The sequence below is a fragment of the Cetorhinus maximus genome, chromosome 19 (genome assembly GCF_964194155.1).
Source record: "Cetorhinus maximus chromosome 19, sCetMax3.hap1.1, whole genome shotgun sequence".
Lineage (NCBI taxonomy): Eukaryota > Metazoa > Chordata > Chondrichthyes > Lamniformes > Cetorhinidae > Cetorhinus > Cetorhinus maximus.
The window spans coordinates 62,162,370-62,182,138 of NC_135897.1; the positions used below are offsets into that span (position 1 = coordinate 62,162,370).

At 42.8% G+C, this 19,769-nt stretch overlaps 2 protein-coding genes across 4 annotated transcripts in view; one reads left to right on the forward strand and one right to left on the reverse strand.

Annotated features, from left to right (window-relative positions):
- LOC144693842 (chloride channel protein 2-like) overlaps nt 1-19,769 on the forward strand; it is a 597,263-nt gene that overhangs the window by 446,730 nt on the left and 130,764 nt on the right. For both annotated transcript variants that reach the window (XM_078563927.1, XM_078563929.1), the window contains 2 exons: nt 15,540-15,650; nt 15,756-15,969. In XM_078563927.1, the coding sequence (XP_078420053.1) occupies nt 15,540-15,650; nt 15,756-15,969 (325 nt within the window). The remainder of the gene's footprint in view (nt 1-15,539; nt 15,651-15,755; nt 15,970-19,769) is intronic.
- Nucleotides 1-19,769, reverse strand: part of LOC144693843 (heat shock protein beta-7-like) — a 566,165-nt gene that overhangs the window by 386,657 nt on the left and 159,739 nt on the right. The window lies entirely within an intron of this gene.

Genomic DNA, 19,769 nt, shown 5'->3' on the forward strand with positions numbered 1-19,769 from the left:
TTTAAGACCACCAGTAGACAGGTTCTTTGTTTATATTGAGCCCTAGGTACGACTGTAAATTGTGATTCTGTGTTTAAGCCTTGAAATAATTATTTAAGCTATAGAGAATTTTTGGGCATAGTTACTGTGGGCAAGTTTCACAGTACAAATGCGGGTAGATCTCAGAAAACTGTGCTCAAGACATGTAGATTTAAGTACCAGGTGTTTTCCAGGAGAGAGAATGAAAAATGTGGGCTCTATACAATCTTCCATCCATTAACATGAATGCCTGTGCTTTCATCTGAATTCCCAGCACGTGCTCCCAAAAGCACAAATTTTCTCACAAGATGGAAAGTTTATATAATATGTCCTAAAACATTGAATTTAAATCAGTTAACAAGACTAAGTTGAACTTATTGTCTGAGTGACATGAAGCTATTAATGTATATTACTGAAAATTATTTTTCTTTTAAAATAGGTTTAGTCTGTGGGTGTGTCTTAATTGGATTAAAGCCAGCTAGTCTGGGTGCTATGATGTGTACTAGTTTTGAGATGTAAGAGAGGTAGGGTGCATTTGCATTTTGTTGAAGAGAGCATTCAAGAAGGGGAGTGAAATATAGCAGAGACCTAGCAATGTTTATATTTCTAATAAAATTAGCACTATGAAAGGGGGTTTTATTGTTAGAAGAGGTGGAGTTCAAAGGGGCTGGTGATATAATGAGAATTTACATTCAATGAGATGTGCTGGATATAACCGATAGCAGTCTTGTCTGTGCAGGGCAGAGGCAATGTAAGATCAAAGCCTGTAAGCCTACCACTGTATCTGCAAAGGAATCAAAGTGAAAGGAACCTCATTTTGAATTTGTAAGGTAAAAATGCTTTGCCTTGAAGTCTATGGGCTGGATTTTAACGTCGGCGAGCAGCAGCGGGGCCTGCTTGCTGACGCATAAAATGATGCGCGGTGATGTCGGGCAGAACTCCCGACGTCACTGCGCCCCATTTAAATTTTCAGGAAGGCAGGAGCACAGCAAAATCAGCTGCGTGCCCGCTGACCTGTCAATGGCCGATTGAGGCCATTGACAGAACAATTAAAGTGATTAGTGGACCTGCACCGGCATGAACTAGAAAAAGCATGAAACCTCATCCACGAGCGGGATGAGGTTTCATGTAGGGTTTTAAAAATTTTAATCAAGTTTTTTTGGAAATGATGAACATGTCCCAACTCATGTGACATTGTCAAATGTGGGGACATGTTAGGGAAATTTTATTTTTCTATTTTGAGCTGTTTCGCATTTAGAGCCGATCTCCCTGAGGCTGCACTTAGCCTCAGGGAGGTGCGTGCGCATGTGCAAAAGAGCACACTCTCGATTTTAGGAATCCCCCCCCAGCCCACACAGGGAGCGCATAGCGCTTCCCTGCAGATGGGCTTCCAAATGGTGCCGTGCCTCCAAACGGGGGCGCCGATCGGAAGCGCGCCTGTACACGCCCACCCATCAACTCCCCCCACCCCCCAGCGGGAGGAAAATTTAGCCCATGGGTTGTTGTTGCCTTAATGGAGATTAGTTTGGGAGTTTGTTATAAGTTATGATAGTAGTAATTTGTAGCCATGTGTATATATTTAACTTGTGTAAATTAGTAAATGTTTCATGTAGTTTGATATAAAAACCTCTCACGAACTGGTGGCCTGATTCCTGAATTTAGAGCTGCCTCTCAAACATACCACTTAAAGATATAGGTTATGACAGTTGTTTAAGGTTTCCCTCTGGGATTTTAAATAACTCAGCTTTACCAACTGCTGTGTCATGACACTGAGTAAAACTGCAGCATGGCCGAAGATATAGTCTAACTGATTTGACTTAATCCAGCCTGATCACAAGATGAAGGGAAAGTCATTTGGGCCATGTTATTGAAATTGGTCTGATGATAGAAAAGCTACCAATCTCCGCTTCCTCTGTAACATCTAACTGCCTCACGAATGGGGCCGAGGCTCTTAGCTCTTAACCAGGCAACAGTTAGTTCTTAGGGCGGAACATTTCACATTGGCGAGAGTGTAAAGTGGCCCGTGGAACACCCTGCCATTACACACTCCTCCCAATTTTCCTTTCCGTCAAGTTCACAATACTGCTTGCCACCTGCTTTAGTTGGTAGCCAACAAATCAGCCCACGGTTAAAATGGTATCTGTGCCCAAATACAAACATATGAAATAGGAATAGAGGTAGGCCATTCAGCCCCTCGAGCCTGCTCCGCCATTCAATAAGATTATGGCTGATCTGTTTGTGTTTCGAGTTCTACATTCCCATCTACCCCTAATAACCCTTGCCTAACAAGAATCTATCTACCTCTGCCTTAAAAATATCTAGTGACCCCGCTTCCACTGCCTTCTAAGGCAGAGTGTTCCAAAGTCACACAAACTTCAGAAGGCAAAATTTCTCCTCATCTCTGTCCTATAATGGTGCCCCCTAATTTTAAAACAGTGCCCGTAGTTCTGGTCTCACCCACAAGAGGAAACATCCTTTCCACACCCACCTTATCAATACCATTTAGGATCTTATATACTTCAATCAAGTTACCCCTCACTCTTCTAAGCTCCAATGGAAACAAGCCCAGCCTGTCCAACCTATCCTTATAAGACAACTTGCTCATTCACTGTGTCAATCTAGTAAATCTCCTCTGAACTTCCTCCAGTGGATTTACATCCTTCCTTAAATAAGGAGGCCAAAACTGCACACAGCATTCACCATGTGGTCTCACCAATGCCCTGTATAACTGAAGCATAACATCCTTATTTTCATGTTCAATTCCTCTCATAAAAAAGGATAACATTCCATTGGTCTTCTTGATTACATGCTGTACCTGCATAGTAACTTGTTGTGACTCATGTACGAGAACACCTCAGCATTCTGCAGTCGTTCTCTGTTTAAATAACACTCTGCTTTTTTATTCCTCCTACCAAAGTGAAAAACTTCACATTTTCTCACATTATTGTAATCAGGTGGTGACTTTGCCATTTAAATTACGCTCCCATTTCTGATGGGGAGGGTAGCCCTCTGTTATGACAATGCAGTTGGTAAAGCTGAGTTATTTAAAATTCCCAGAGGGAAACTTTAAACAACTGTCATAACCTATATTTCTAAGTGTTATATTTGAGATGCGACTCTAAATTCAGGAATCAGACCACCAGTTTTCGAGGCTTTACATTAAACTAAATGAAACATTTTATTAATTTACATAGGTTAAAATATATATACAAATGGCTTCAAATTACTGCTATCATAACATTTAACAAATTCCCAAACTAATCTCCATTAAGACAATAGCAACCCATAGACTAAACTAGACACCAGACAAAGCATTTTCACCTTACAAATTCAAATTTAGGTGCTTTTCACTTTGGTTCCTGTGGAGCCAGTTGGAGGTTTGCAGCTGCCTTTTGATCTCACATTGCCTCTGCTCTGCACGCCCGAAAACTGCTGAAGTTATACTTACCACCCCCATTGAGTGTTAATTCCCATTGTATCAACAACCTCTGAACTAAACCTCTCTAACAATAAAACCCCTTTCATTGTAGCAATTTTATTAGTAATATAAACATATGGCTTGGTATCTGCTAGATCGGTATCATTTTTCATGCCATTTCTTGAATGCTCTATTCAAAAAATGCAAATGCACGCTATTTCTCTTACATATCAAAACTAATACACGTCAAAGCACCCAGGCTAGCTGACTTTAATCCAATTAAGACAGACTCACAGACTAAACCTCTATTTTAAAAGAAAAATATTTTCCAAAATATTATATACATTAATAGCATCATGACACCCTCCCGTGCCTGATCTAAAGAAAGTTAAGATAGTACAGGCTGACAAACTGTACTTATTGATGGCAGGGGGGAAAAGGGTGACTAAACACAATCTTGTACAAGAAAGATTGTAAATGCGTTGGAAGCAGTTCAGAGAAGGTTTACTGGACTAGTACCTGGAATGGGAGGAAAGGTTGGACAGGTTAGGCTTGTATCCACTGGAGCTTAGAAGAGTAAGAAGCATATTGATTGAAACATATAAGATTCGGAGGGGTCTTGACAGGGTGGATGTGGAAAGAATGTTTCCTCTTGTGGGAGAATCTATAACTAGGAGTCACTGTTTAAAAATAAGGGGTTGGCCATTTAAGACAGAGATGAGGAGAATTTTTTTCTCTCAGCACGTTGAGTCTTTGGAACTCTCTTCCTCAAAAAGCGGTGGAAGCAGAGTCTTTGCGTATTTTTAAGGCAGAGCTAGATAGATTTTGGATAAGCAAGGGGGTGAAAAGTTAAAAGGTGGGAATGTGGAATTGAGATTACAATCAGATCAGCCTTGATCTTATTGAATGGTGGAGCAGGCTCGAGGGGCCGAGTGGCTTATTCCTGCTCCTAATTCATTTGTATGTTTGTATGTATTATCTGTGATCTTTGTAAATAATTATGGGTTATCATTTAGCTCAACGTTAAGTTGGTAGCACCTTGCTTGTTTGCTTGAGATTATGCCATTCAAAATGGTAACTGATATTCATTGGCCAGAATTTTATGCTCCCTACCCGTGGGTTTTTAGGGGGGAGGAGTGTGAAGTTGCAGGGATTAGATTCCTTCTGGGTTTCCACCAGCCCCGACCTTGCAGCAATTGTGTGCTGGGGTGGGCAAGCCTCAGACAGGAAGCCCACCCTTGCCCCATTTGAGGCCCTTAAGTGGTCACTTAAGAGCCGTTTCCTGCCCAGCCTCAATTTTTAGGCTGGCGGGTGGATTGAAGCTCCCTGGGGGAAACCTGAAAATAAAGAACGTTAGATCTCGGGTGGGAAGGGGTCGGGGTCACACCTACATCAGAAGCCCCATTCTGACTGGGGGTGCCCTCCTCTTAAGGCCTGGTAACCTCCAGAGCTCCCTCTGTAACACCCCCCCCCTCCCTGCCGCCCCCACCCCCAGCCTATCCCATGAGACCCTGATTGCCCTCCCCCCCCCCTCCAGGCTTTCCCTACCCTTCTCCCTGCCCTGGGGTTGTTACACTTATCTGGGTGTCCAGTTCTCGGGACTTAATCTCAGGAAACTCCATGTAGTTCCTCTACCAGTCACTGCTGCTCTGTTGCTGCAGGGACTAGAGAACTGACAGCCAATCAGATTGGCCGACAACTCTCCAAGGAGAGACTTGTGAACTAATTCACATTAGTGTAAGGGGCAGAATTCTCACTTAAGTCTCAACGCTCATTACAGTGTAAATTTGCAGTGGGGCAGCCAGGGGCAGGGGAGGGGTGGGGGAGGAAGGGGATATGTTCCCCGTTATCTAATTCAGGCCATTGGTTTTCTGCAACTTTACCCTGTTTTATGGGGCAATTGTTCCCTAATTTCTCCCAGTTTTTGATGTGAAAAATAAAAATTCAAAAACACCAGATAGATGCATTTTTTGAAGTAAGCAATTTAAACTGGCCTTAAAGCTCCCAATTTATAATCCTCAAAAACTGGTTAACCCTAAATAAAGGCATCAATAGAACAAGGCTGCAGAAACATACTGTAAAAGCAAATTTGTATATTACTTTGGGCGTACTTTGTACACATTGATACATGCACAATATGACTATTTAATCCATTGAGATTGTCTCTTTATAACCTAGATCTTTAGATCAAAGGTCACATGTAATCGTTTCTAATTTATCATCTTTACCATTCCTGGTCCTCAGGCTTCACGGTATATACAGTGTGGATATTATAAACTATAACATTAAATTTTAAAAGTAGAATAAGGGGAGGCATGAATTAAACATTATTGTACTGTGGTTCAGATAAAAACATATGCCCTCCAATTTTCTCCTGGTTGTGAAAATGAGCTAGTTTTATCAACAACTCTTTGTTTTTAGCTTCAGTTAAAAGTTAAAAGCCCTCTGAGAGACATGAACTAGAAATTAGTTCACACTGTTCTGGACAGAGAGTTGTGAATCGCAACCCGTCCGCACATAGTGCCATGGAGATAAGCTGCTTGTAAATTTGGTGCCGCCTCTACACTTACCTGATTGTAGTGTTGGTTCAGGCAAGGCATATGTTGCTGGCTGCCTGAGCACTCAGCAGAGTCCTAGCAGCGTTCACAGAGATCATATGGTACAGACAGCCTGCTGCTCTTAAAGCCAGTCTCTCCCTCTTATAGGGAAGCTGCTCTGAGTCATAGGAGAGATGCCATAGCTCTGAGGGGGATCAGGTGGCCCCTCAAGGACTACCTTTGGAAGGGAATGAGAGCAGGTGGCCAGAGAGGTCAGTTCCGGAGGCTGACCCCTAGGACCTGGCAGCAGGCCCACAAGAAGCCTAATGACCTTACGTGGGTGGTCAAGATCAGTGAATGCATCTCCTACCCTCCACACAACCAGCCTCTCACTATATAATGCAGCACATGCCTATCACTTTACCCATTCCTGACACTCAGGGCTCACGGCTAGCATCCAGATACTCCACACCACCTTCACACATTCCAATAGTGCTAGCTTCACACGTAGCTCCTGCTGCTTCCACACGGACTGTGTTGGAAGTGGCTGGAGGGACAATGCGGGCCACTTGGAGTGCCTCCAGTTTTCATAACACCATTGTGCTACAGATCAGAAGTTCACACCCAAAGTTTCTTTCTTTTGTGATTTTTATGAGTCATCTTACCTAGATTGGTGTTCCAACTTTTAAAACAAAGAGTGTACCAGGATCCTGTCCAATATTACCTGTTGCTTTAACTGTGTAAATCTTGCTTTCCCCGAGTCTTGCCTTAACAGAATAATCCAAAATTGCTATAGCCAATCAGCAAAGGACAGCAGTTCAGGAATTACATTTTCACCTAGTTCTATACTTTATCGCTGATTCCTGCAAATGTTTTTTTCAAGCGCTCTCTCGATCGATTACAAAGAGATTTTATTGGATCTTTAAATATATTTGATAAAATGTTGTCCTATCATGCACATAGGCCAGAGTTTTTGTTCCATGGTCAGAACCCTGATGTCGGCTGCATTTCGGGGTTCGGACCCGCATCGTGTAGGCCTCAGATGCCCAACAGGATTTTTGAAGGGATGGCCAATTAGTGGCCAGAGGGCTCGCACGCCATCCAATTAAGGATGGAGTGTGGGCTTCTGAGGCTGGAGAGCCAATAGGAGACCACAGTCAGAGGTGGGAATTTCCAAAGCAGGTGAGAAAGAGAAAGAGCTTCGTTATGGGTAGGGTAAGAGAGAACTGCTGAAATCCCTGTTCCTTTCCCAACTGTTCACAATCAATAAGTTTTTGAGAGGAATGTGTGTGTGTTTTTTTAATCCCTGATCGTGTAGACAATTTGAACCAACAATACAGCACTCAAGAAAAGTACATTTGAAGAGAATAGTGCACTTTTACAGGTTATAAGCAAAAGGAATAGTTCATAATTCGCATGATTGTCTTGTTCTGGAAAACACGCGTTGCAGACCTGATGAAGGAGATGTCTTCGCTACAGCCAAAATCATATACCAAAGTCATTTCAGAATTCTCTGAGGGATGGGCTTTCTGCAGGTCACAAAGTTATGTGCTTGTAGCCTTGATACCAGGAGGTCAGTTTGCTGTATTGGTAGACCTGAAGGAACAGGCTCGGAGATCTTATGATGTTACAGCCTCCACTTCTTAAGGCAGAAATGTTATTGCCCTTCCTGCTGCTGTCTCTTACTTTCTGCTGTCGGCATGTAAAGATCACAAAGGGACAAACATGGCTGCCTTACCACATGACCCCTCATCATTTCAGTTCTTTTTCCAAATATGGTGGTGGTCTTAGATTGAGTAGCCACATTCTGGTTTATTGTTTTAAGACATGAAAGGCGGGGTGAGGGGTGGGGGGCCCTGCAGTTAAGGCGATCACCCTCTTTGTTTCAAAAAAGACCCATTCAATTTGGAAATATCTTTTGATGGTCTCAGGATATGTGTAGTTTACACCTTTTCATCTGGGATGTGCTGCCTTATCACTGTTGGACAGTGAGTCCGTTTTTGAATACGCAGGGCAGGCCATCTGACCTTTGGCCATCTTTGCAGCACATTTGGTTCAATTTTAAAAAGCAAAAGTTAATTTAAAAGAGTCCACGTTGCTTAAAGTTTGTATCTTGAAAGTTAGGAATAGGATCTATCTTTACTGGGCATGACAGTTAATAACATTTCTTCAAATAAAAACTGGCCACAGCTGCCAGCGTGCCATTGTGGAGGGGGAACCCTTCCACAGGCAGCCTGTAGCCGCAGCTAGGACCATTGTTAAGATCTGGTTGTTGGAGGGGCTGGTTTAAAAGCCACCTGGAGTGTTAACACCCTAGTCTGATGTTGAACGGGTGCCTGATACACTGGCTGGGCTCTGTCCACCATGGGGGACTCTCCTGCTGCCTCAAAAATTCCTCTTGGCAGCAGCAGAGGGGTCTTAATAGGCCTGTTAATATGCCTAATTAGCTACCAACTGCAAGCAGGTGAGTCACTGCCAACTACCCGAACCAGCATATCCTGAAATGGCTCGGAGATGGGAACACACCAGCAAACCAGCAGAGCAGCCGATGTTAGGAAATTGCAGGTCCATGTGCCACCGAACCTGTCTCCTCTGGAACTCAAACATTCTGCCCAGTAATTCTGAGAATGGAGAACCGGAGTGTGCTAGTTTGGTAAATACGTAGAACTGGGGGGGCCGAACCTTCCTTTGGGCTCAGGGAAAACTCCGGCCTGTGTAGATTCATGGCTCGCAAACTACACACCCAACTTCACATACCATTTTTGTCTTTTCACACTGAGTTCCAATTAGGCGTGCAGTTTGCCACACTGAAGTGCAGAGGAGTGTGCATGCAAAAGTGGGCCAGTTAGAAGGCCCACCTAAGTTCTCCAACACAGTATCCCAGCTCCCAACATTGTTTATAGGCCCCCTAAATTTCGCCATTCGCCTACCTCACCCCCTACCCATTCCTCATGCCAACCCATCCCCTCTTCAGATCACCCATGCCACCTCTATGCCCATGTCTTCCATAGCACTATGTATAGTCCTCAGATTTCATACAATATCAATGGAAAATACTTTATGTTCCTTGCGGGGGGAAACAAACCTCTCGCCGTCTAATAAAAGCCTCCATATCATTGATACTGAGATAAAATTAATTCAGCCCATGTAAAAAAAAAAATCTTGTAATACTATTAAGTAGAAACCACATGAAAGCGACAATCTGTTTTTACAACTTCTTGAATGTATCATTCATTCTCAAATGAATGGAACATCTACTGTGCTGAAAGCTATTAGCACTTGAAACTCAGCCAAACTTTCACAACTACTGGCCACAGCTATCCAAACAATGGACTAGAGAAGGAAAGAACAGAAAGTGCTCATTTCAATTTCAAAGCAGAGTGCCTGTCAATCAATGTGGTTAGAAATTTTTTCCAGTGTCAAAGCCATGTTTTATTTTCAGCTAGAGCCATTTAAATCACAGTAGAAAAGATGACAGCACAGGCTGACAGGAAATTTTATAACATTTCTCACTGCGCTATGGCGCATTTCTCACTGCACCATGGTGCATTGTCCATTGGAAAAGCATTGTGATACACATGAACAAATACTCAAGGTGGTCAATGTAAGGGTCAACTTACCTTTGAAGGACAGATCCCTATGATAAATCACTGCATTAAGAAAACATCTGCATTACATAACAGTGCCCAGTAGTGACATTTGAAGGCGTGAAAACACTTTACACTTACCTCTCAGAAGTTTCCGACTCCTGAGCAGGCTTTTCATTTTCTTCATGAACTCTCAAACCTGATGTGTTTTTAATCAGCTTCCAAAACATCACACCACTAGACAAAAGTGGCGTGTGGGAAGAAATCAGATTTTACTCCCCCAGCAAAGCTGGTGTGCGCGTGTGCAGAGCTGGTGTGCACGTGTGCAGAGCTGGTGTGCGCGCATGCAGAGCTGGTGTGCGCGCGTGCAGAGCTGGTGTGCGCGCGTGCAGAGCTGGTGTGCGCGCGTGCAGAGCTGGTGTGCGCGCGTGCAGAGCTGGTGTGCGCGCGTGCGCAGAGCTGGTGTGCGCGCGTGCGCAGAGCTGGTGTGCGCGCGTGCGCAGAGCTGGTGTGCGCGCGTGCGCAGAGCTGGTGTGCGCGCGTGCGCAGAGCTGGTGTGCGCGCGTGCGCAGAGCTGGTGTGCGCGCGTGCGCAGAGCTGGTGTGCGCGCGTGCGCAGAGCTGGTGTGCGCGCAGAGCTGGTGTGTGTGTGCGTGTGTGCGCAGAGCTGGTGTGTGTGTGCGTGCGTGCGCGCAGAGCTGGTGTGTGTGTGCGTGCGCGCAGAGCTGGTGTGTGTGTGCGTGCGCGCAGAGCTGGTGTGTGTGTGCGTGCGCGCAGAGCTGGTGTGTGTGTGCGTGCGCGCAGAGCTGGTGTGTGTGTGCGTGCGTGCGCGCAGAGCTGGTGTGTGTGCGCGTGCGTGCGCGCAGAGCTGGTGTGTGTGCGTGCGTGCGCGCAGAGCTGGTGTGTGTGCGTGCGTGCGCGCAGAGCTGGTGTGTGTGCGTGCATGCGCGCAGAGCTGGTGTGTGTGCGTGCGTGTGCGCAGAGCTGGTGTGTGTGTGTGTGTGTGTGTGCGCGCGCGCGCGCGCAGAGCTGGTGGCGGAGCTGAAATGTGTGTGTGCGCGCGCGCAGAGCTGGAATGTGTGTGTGTGCAGAGCTGATGTGTGTGCAGAGCTGATGTGTGTTTGTGTATGTGGGTGTGTGCAGAGCTAGTGTGTGTTGGTGTGTGTGTGTGTATATGCAGAGTTAATGTGTGTTGGCGTGAGTGTGTGTGCGGAGCTGGTGTGTGTTGGCGTGAGTGTGTGCGCAGAGCTGGTGTGTATTGGTACCTGTGGACAGCCAGTGTGTATTGTCATGTGTGTGAGTGTGCAGAACTGGTGTGTTGGTATGTGAGTGTGCAGAGCCAGCACGTGTTGGTATGTGTGAGTGTGCAGAGCCAGTGCGTGTTGGTATGTGTGAGTGTGCAGAGCCAGTGCGTGTTGGTATGTGTGAGTGTGCAGAGCCAGCGCGTGTTGGTATGTGTGAGTGTGCAGAGTCAGCGCGTGTTGGTATGTGTGAGTGTGCAGAGCCAGTGCGTGTTGGTATGTGACTATGCAGAACTGGTGTGTGTTGGTATTTGTGAGGGTGCAGAACTGTTGCGTATTGGTGTGTGAGGGTGTTGCTTGGAACAAGTTGTATATCATTAATCTCCTTTAACTCTGTCAAGATACTATTCTTCATTTTTTAAATCATACTTAATATTGTTTGCATTAATATGCGCTTTTTCACATTATATACAATGATAATTTCCACATCTGTACCATTGGGAGCCTTACTTGTCTATAGTAAGAAATTATGGTTGCGCTCCGTATATTTTGATATTTATTAAATTCAACGGATGGAAAATCATAGGCAGCACTCCCACAATTTCAGAATACATGTGGTTTTGCAGATGGGGTTCCTCAGCAATGGTGCAAACTTAGAAAATCTGCTTTTGTGTAATTTTGCTAATCATCTGATAGTTGCTAAATCTCTATAAATCCACTTTGTATAATCCCCACCATTTCTGATACATTTGAACACCCCACAAAAATGTTGAGTTGTCAGCAAATTTTGAAATGCACTTTTAATTCTTTTCTGCAGCTGATAGATAAAATGAGGCAGAGGATTGATTACTGGTTCTCCACTATAAGCACTACTTCAAAGAGATGTCACACACACCAATTTACAACCACATCCTTCTTCCTATTTAAGTTTTTCTGCACAACTTTAAATGTCATAAACCAAAAAAAAACTTGTTGGTGTTTTGTTTCATAAACCCAAAAAAATGATCCTTATTGAACTGGCTTTATCTATCAATGCTGTCAAATTCTCAGAAGGACCTAATATGTCTCTAAGTTGTGACCTTTCTTTACTGAACCAATGTGGCCCTTTACTTATCAAATTTAATCCACCTGAAAGCTCAATAATCCCTTCCCTGTAATTACTGGTAAAATACTTCTTGATGTTGACCTCGATCATCCCTTTGACTTTTCTGTTATCCAGGCTTCTCATATCTCTCATAATTCTGATGAACTTTGGAGGATTTCTGCCATGCCTCCTAACTCCTATGTTCTTCTCTAAAGGCGTTGCCATAAAGAAACTTTTCACTTGTGACTCAGTGTTAGGATCAACAGTTAGATCCAGAAGAGAAAGCAATTGCTCTTCAGTGGCATATTTGCCCAGTCATTTCAACAGATCTTATCCAGCTGAATTCCTTTGAAGTTCAAAATTGAATGGCAGGTAGCACTGGATGTGGAACTTGGAAACTCTTTCGAGTTATCAACAGTCACAGATTGCAACTCTTTCGAGTACAATCACAGTTCTTGGTTTCCGGGAGTGGGACATGAACCCACAACCCTCTGATTCAAAGGCGAGGGTGCTATGAACTGAGCCACAGCTGACACCTCTGTGGAACTTGGAAAGGTGCATTAAAAAATAGAATTAGGTTAAATTATTTTAATCAATGTGAAGCCTCAACAGTTATTTGGTATAATGGCCACAATTATTTCAATGGGTCAGAGTTGCTGCAGAAATAACAGCATGTGAATGATACACGCCTTTATTAATGTGCAATTCAGCCAGTCATTTGTGGTGTAAATTGCCAATAGCCACAAGTTGCTGGCCAATTTGCACCACTCTACCTCTAGCTTTGCAAAAACACCACCTTCCCCTTGATTTTCATGAACTTGATGTTTTGGAACATTAATTGCCCATTAAACTCATTACAAAATGTTAAGTCTAGTGATTTCTAACGTAAATACTCTTTCTTTCTCTCCTTTTATTTCTCTTTCTGACCCTTAATTTAACATTGAATTCACCCAGTGCCATTCACCTACCTTTTTAGTCATTCCCCTCCTCGGTTTATTTCTCAATTTTTAAATGTCATTGGTTAAGGAGGTATGCTGTTGGTGCCATCAACAGTGGTCTCATGCAACCTTTTCAGCTCACTTCCACCAACACTTTGGACAAAGTATTTTTGAGCTGGAAGATTCAGTAGCAAGTCTATAGGTCTAATTAACAGTGCACTCCATGAAGTACCACACTCGCGCAGATTCTATGCCCATATTTTACACAAACCCATACCCTTTGTTTCTAGCTCTTTGTTTACATTCTGCAGATTCAGATGTAGTGTCTCTGAATCTGCAATATGTACATTTTTTAAAAATTGCACATTTAATTAATTATTGTGCACACCATTTGTCCTAGTTTCAATATACATTTGGGGGCATCCCTTGTTTGTAGTTCTAGTGTAAAGTATTCATTTCAACATTTGCACATAGTTAGATTTTTTTACAGTTAAACCCAGCACATTCTGGTGGCACTGAGTTTCATTCCAAGATCATAGTGATATTGCATCCATTGGGATAGTTTGAATTCACCCAGTTTGAACTTTTGCTCTCTTCAATACTGCACCAAAAAAAAACCTGTCAAAAATAGAGAAAAGCTGGGAAATTAGACATACGCAACGCTGTTTACATTTTAACATTCACAGGACAACTCTCACTCCTTTAGAATGCACTGTAACTTCAAAACTAAACAGCAGTTGTGATTCCACCCACCCACACCTTTCTTTCCAGTATTCAGATTCTATATAATTTCCTTCTCTCTACCCAAACAATTGGGTATTGCCTCAATCCCTCTTCGGCCTGTTCAAATTGTCCTGATTTTTTTTTATTTTGGTGAATGGTCAAAGCCCATTGTGCAGCTTCCAATTCTTATGTTCTTATACCACCAACATTGGAAGCTCTAAGAGACAAATTAAGCTAAATCTAGAAGTCAAAAGATAGCCAGCTTAATTTCTAAAAACTGTAGATTATTGGAAGAAGGGAATCCTTAATCGGGTCCTGACCATCTCTTCCTAACATCAGAAAGAGTGTGAATGATCTCCTTTCAACTGCTTTTTGCACAGATTCCAGATATATCACAGCCACTGTGATGCCAGTGTGGTGAGGATGACCTCCTGAATGTGGCCTTGTGCTGTTTGCCCACAAATCAGGAAATGTACAAACACAGTTTGCATAGATGAAAACACACAAGCCTATGTCCAAGCAAGTACGCATGCACACTTTCCTTCACTTTACATTCAACATATTGAATTGCTTTCTTTCTGAGAAGCTCAGCTGTACTAACACCTGAGTTGAGCTTTGACAGCCTTTAGTAGTGCAATTGATCCAACCTCCAGACACACAGAACTAGTGTCAGACTTAGTGATTTCATTGCTTCTCATGCCATTTCTTTTGTAGCTCATCTGCTCTTTCTCAGGCTTGCCCGCATTTGCTTTCTCAATGATAATCTCATGATTTCATACCCATGCTGATTTAGTGATGATTTTTCACACTCTCACAAACTGATGTCTCGTGATTCCTAACCAACGCTATTCACTAATTGTTTTCATTCTTACTGTTTGTAGTTACATACTAATTATTTTAAATCCATAGAACATAGTCAGCTATTGTCTTGGATCATTTTCATCCAGCTATTTTTAATTAATGTGGAGCTGGCACCAAGCTAGGACAAAATCAATCAACGTCACTTTTAGTTTAAAAAATTACTGAAACAAAACCAATTATTAACATGAAAGTAAAAGTAACATGAGTGAGAAAGCACAAGATCAGTCAGTGACTGCTAAATGAGAGAAGAGAGAAACCCTGTTTGGACTTGGATCAGCCATATCAAGAATGAGCTCTGTGGGGAATTCTGGATATTTGCATCCAGTGTAGTCCAACAGGGAGTTGAGGAATCTGGGAAAATTAATTCTGATTGAACATTGGGTGCTTTGATTGGAGCAACTTTCAAACCCACAAACTCACCTCATATCAGAAAAGCATCCCCCTCCCATGTTGATTTGAAATGGTGGAATTGAGTAAGATGGAAAATCAAAAAATTAAAGACGATTAGAAGATTCTTGAACTATGTTTTAGACCCATATTATATAGATTTTTGCTGTAGGGAATGATCACCTTGTTTAAAACATAAGTGTTATAAAGATATTTATTACTGGTAAAGTTCTGATGAAGTTTTAGAGAGGCTGGAATTCAAGTGTTGGACATTTATTCATTCCCATAGTCAGTCAGGAAGTTTTTATTTTCTCTTCACAGGTCTTTTGATACTGCATTGCCTTTTAACAATATGGCCAATCACACCCTCAGTGGTCTAGGTAGCTTCCTTATGATGGTTTAACATTTTCCAGTATTAGAAGTTTAGACCTGAAACAGTTTCTGAACAAAATGTAGATGTTAAATGCTTAATTTTGAAATAATTGCTTGTATTCACAGCATTTTGTACTTCACAGACATCCATCAGTAGAAGTGAGGCCCAAATGATCTGATAAAGCAAATAAAGTGGGAAGAATTGTTATGAGATCAATATGTAGCATTGCAGCAAATGCATTCAAAAAGTTTAAGTAGTGATCAGGCAAATTTTTCTTCGATGTTGGATTTGAACAAATTGACATATATTTCTTTGTCAATGAACAGTGGTTGTTTTCCCTGCTTCAGCTATTTGTGTTGGCTTCTTTTTTCAGGTGCTGCATTTGGCCGCCTTGTTGGAGAAAGCATGGCAGCCTGGTTTCCTGATGGTATCCATGCAGATGGTAGTATTTATCGTATTGTGCCAGGTGGATACGCTGTTGTAGGTGAGGCTTTTTCTGTCTGCCATCATTATTTTTGGCTGTCATAGTTTATGCCAAATGAATCTGGACTTTGCTGCCAGCTGCATCATTCCCTGGTTTTCTCTGCAGGTGCTGCAGCACTGGCAGGTGCAGTGACCCACACAATTTCCACCTCAGTGATTGTATTTGAGCTCACGGGCCAGATCTCCCACATTCTGCCAGTGATGATCGCAGTCATTCTAGCCAATGCTGTTTCCCAAAGTCTGCAGCCCTCTGTCTATGACAGCATTATTCGCATCAAGAAACTTCCGTACCTTCCTGAGCTCGGTTGGGGACACCTTGAGTGAGTAGCCTTTTCAATTACTACTATTTAAAGGGATTGGATATACAAGGACATTTAAAGCTTCAAAGAGTTAACGTTTCAATTACAGAATTTAAGATGTAATTTGACAGGCAAACGGTAAATTAACAGTGAGCATCCTAGATCTTGATCTTGGCGTTTAGAGATGTTGCCCAAGAAGCAACAAAGCTGGAATTCTGAGGCTGAAAGTTTGGAAGCGAAGCATTTTGGGACCTTCAAACCGAATACCAGCTTTATACCCATGGTGAAAATCATTGAAAATCATGCTATGCAAAATTTCAAAGCTTGGTTAATTTTTAATTTACCCTTGATCAGAACCTAAACTGCTTCCATAATGGAAGATTGAAATCCTATTCAGACAATAGCTGTAGAGAGGCCTGGAGTTGAACGATCCTGACAGAGCTCAAACTGAATGTCTCTGAGCAGCTTAATGCCGATGAGGCCTTTTTCTTTTGACCATTGACAACCAATGATATTGACTCTCTCTGTACCTGTCTCTTGTCCACATCAACCCTCTCCACAACATAGGTTTGCACTTTACCATTCCACTTTTTCCTTTCTTGCCTTTTACACCTCCCATGAATATATTAATCCCAGTAAATTTATTTTCTTATCCCGCTTACAAGCATGTTTCTTTTAATGCTATTAAGGCTAGATCTTCCGGTAAAACAATTCCTTTCAGTTCTCCCAATTTTTCCTTCAATCCGCACATTGTAACACTTCCATTTTAACCATTTTTATTTGCTCTGTTCTTGCAGAATATTCCTTTCCCATTACAATTGTTGCTTATGATATGCCCTATTTTAGTTCAGTCTTTTCCCAATTTACAACTCAACCCTGATATTGATAATTAATTTAATTCCCTACAAAATATTTGCCTTATACTTCCAGCAATGCATTCAAATTGACCTATCCTTTGTTGTGGATTAGGTTTTAAAACAGCAAAAAAATCACATGAAAATTGCTATGTAACCAGCACATCACTTGAAACTATTCCCTTCATCAGCCTCTATGCAGGAGTTGCAATAAATTCAAAGTTTAGGACCAAGGCAGCATTGCTACGATACAGGTGCAAGGATCCTATTTAAATTGTGGCATTCGCTTGGAAAGAAAGTTGAATGGTCCAGTCAGTTAGTAATTGCAGTTCTACAGGTCAGATGAGCTGAGGATTGCTCCATGTTCTGTGCTGAGTGTTTTGGTGTCAGATTAGATAGTGAATGGTTATTGCAATTGTTTGCAGTGCCTTGGGTTAGAGTTCCATCCCTGATTGCATTCCAGTGACCGCTGCTGAAAGTTTACATGTGTGAATATTAGTTGACGGCAGATGCAAGCCAGTTATAATGCCCCTCATGGTAAAATGCCTCACCAACATCATCAAAGGTTACTCATTATTAATGACTACTTTTATGAGGTAACAGACCCCATGGAATTGAAATCCCAAAAAGACTCAATTGCCAGAATTTTACACCCACCGCCCCCCCACCAACTGGGGGTGGGTTGGCAGACAGAGGAGATGTCGAATGGCCTGCTTGCCTGTGTGCCAACTGAGGTTCTTAAGTGGCCACTCAAGGGCATCCTCAGTCCACCACTGGGATTGTTACCACAGCAGAGGAGGCCCACACCAAGTGTTCACCTGGTAGCCTTGTTGCTGGGCTGGGGCTCTGCCTCCCGTTTAGGTACCTTATGCACATAGAAGCACGGACCAAAGATATTCACCTCCACATTATTCCCTGCCCTTCTAACCCTGGTCCCCATCCCCTTCCCTGGGGCATGCCAACTTGGCCCCAGCAAGATCCCAGACTTACCATTTGGTTGGCTGACAGCTTTTGGAGGTGTGACTTCCTCCCCGATGGAAGCAGAAGTCCAACCTCAAGCCAATTAATGGCCCAACAGCCATTAAATGGCTACAGGTAAAGCCAGCCAAGCAGAGACTGGTCCGCCTTCGGATTTTACATTGGGGGCGGGGCCACCACCCACGTAAAATTCAGCTCCGTGTTCCCAGAAGAGGGGAAAATTAGCATGGAAGCCAAAGATTAAACAAAATGTAAAAGTGGTTGAAAATTCAGTATTTGAAACCATTATTTAAGACCTACTAATTCAATGATCAGTATGCCATCTGGTGTTGTACTGATCCGTATAAACCCGAGAAGATTTTGTGTTTCATCCTTGGTTTGTGCTGAATTAGTTGTTCTGAACTGAGATGGCACTGAGGGTGTTAAGAATGGCCTTGGCCTTCTGCAGAAAATGAGGGAAAAAATAACAGTCAACATTCCCACTCCTGATTATCTCCATGATCCCTGCTGTTGTGGCTGATGGACAGGATTGGACTCATCTGTGAATGATTAGACTCTTGATATGCACTGCTTGGACTCACCCTTAAAGAATAGCGAGGAAAAGGTATCAGAGGGCTGCCAGTACCATGGAGTCATTCCCCAGTAATAAGGTGATGAATTGCTTTATCAATATCGATTCTTGCCAGCCAGCATAAGTGAAGCACTTGTTATGATCTGATTAGGAACCAGTAACTTTTTTTTTAAGTAGACAAAGTTTGAAACCCCAGTTACCCATGAGAAGAGTAAAGCCATAGGATCCCACAGTTTTAAAGAAAACAAACATTACAAAGGCGGAAAAGTAAAACAATCTACAATACCTGTCTTATACTCTAACATTCAAAATTAATATGGGGTAAATATGAATTAACAAGCAAACTGTGGTCAAACACACCACGTTGCACATTGAATGGCAGTTGCGATGAAGACATATCCCATGGATTTCTCAGCAACTCATCCAGACACTAGTGACCACTGAGAGTCATAAAACTTCGGTAAAACTCTGTCTCGCTCACAAGGAATTTCATCTCTTCACTTTCAAGGATTTATCCTCTGAATTCCCTCAAAAGCCATTCCAACTCGGACTGCCTCAATGACTGAGTACCTCCTGATAGTTCAATCTCTTCCCCTAAGACTCCACGAGATTCACAAATCTGCATTCCCGCTTCTAATTACCAGCAAACTTCCAACTCTTTTACAGACCGCCAGCTTCACTAAGCTGGCACTGCCTCAGGTTTCTCTAAACTCCAGTCTCCGTGTTGCACCAAGCTGTAAGTGGCTTCCACAGCTTCTCTGAGCCCTAACTGTCTGGCATGGAACCAGTGACCTTCCACCACCTTCTCAGCTCCCCAGGACTTCTCTGAACTCTAACTGCCTAGAGCCTACTAACAGCTACCAGGGTTTCTCTGTGAGCTGTAAACCACACAAACTGCAGTCAATACCCCTCCCCCTACAAACACAGATTGAAACCAGAGAACCTTCTTAAGCTCCACCCATCTCCATGACGATGTAGCTTTTCAGGGTTCACATGAATGCTTTTAAACTAATTTAGCTTAAACTCCCAAGGCAAAACATCTCTCTGGACTGCAATTCTTTGCAAGCAGGTGTTGACATTACATCTCCAGTTCTCCAGTTAAGTAAGCCCACCTGCTCCATCTCTTCTATTCTGACTCTATTAAACAAACACAGGTAACCTTCTAAACTGCCATTTTCTTTTAGGTGTTCTGGCAACTTCTAAAGCCCAGAAATTTAGTTACCTTACCTTCAGAACAATAATCTTCCCAGGACTAAACATTACCCCTAAAACATTAACAGGAGCCACGAATGAAATATTCATCATTCACACTACATTGCTGACTGCATTTCGACTGACATTTATTCTGTTCTCTGATATCATCAGTGTCTCCTGTATGATATAGTGCTCGAGACAGGCTGGGAGACCTCCAGAAAATG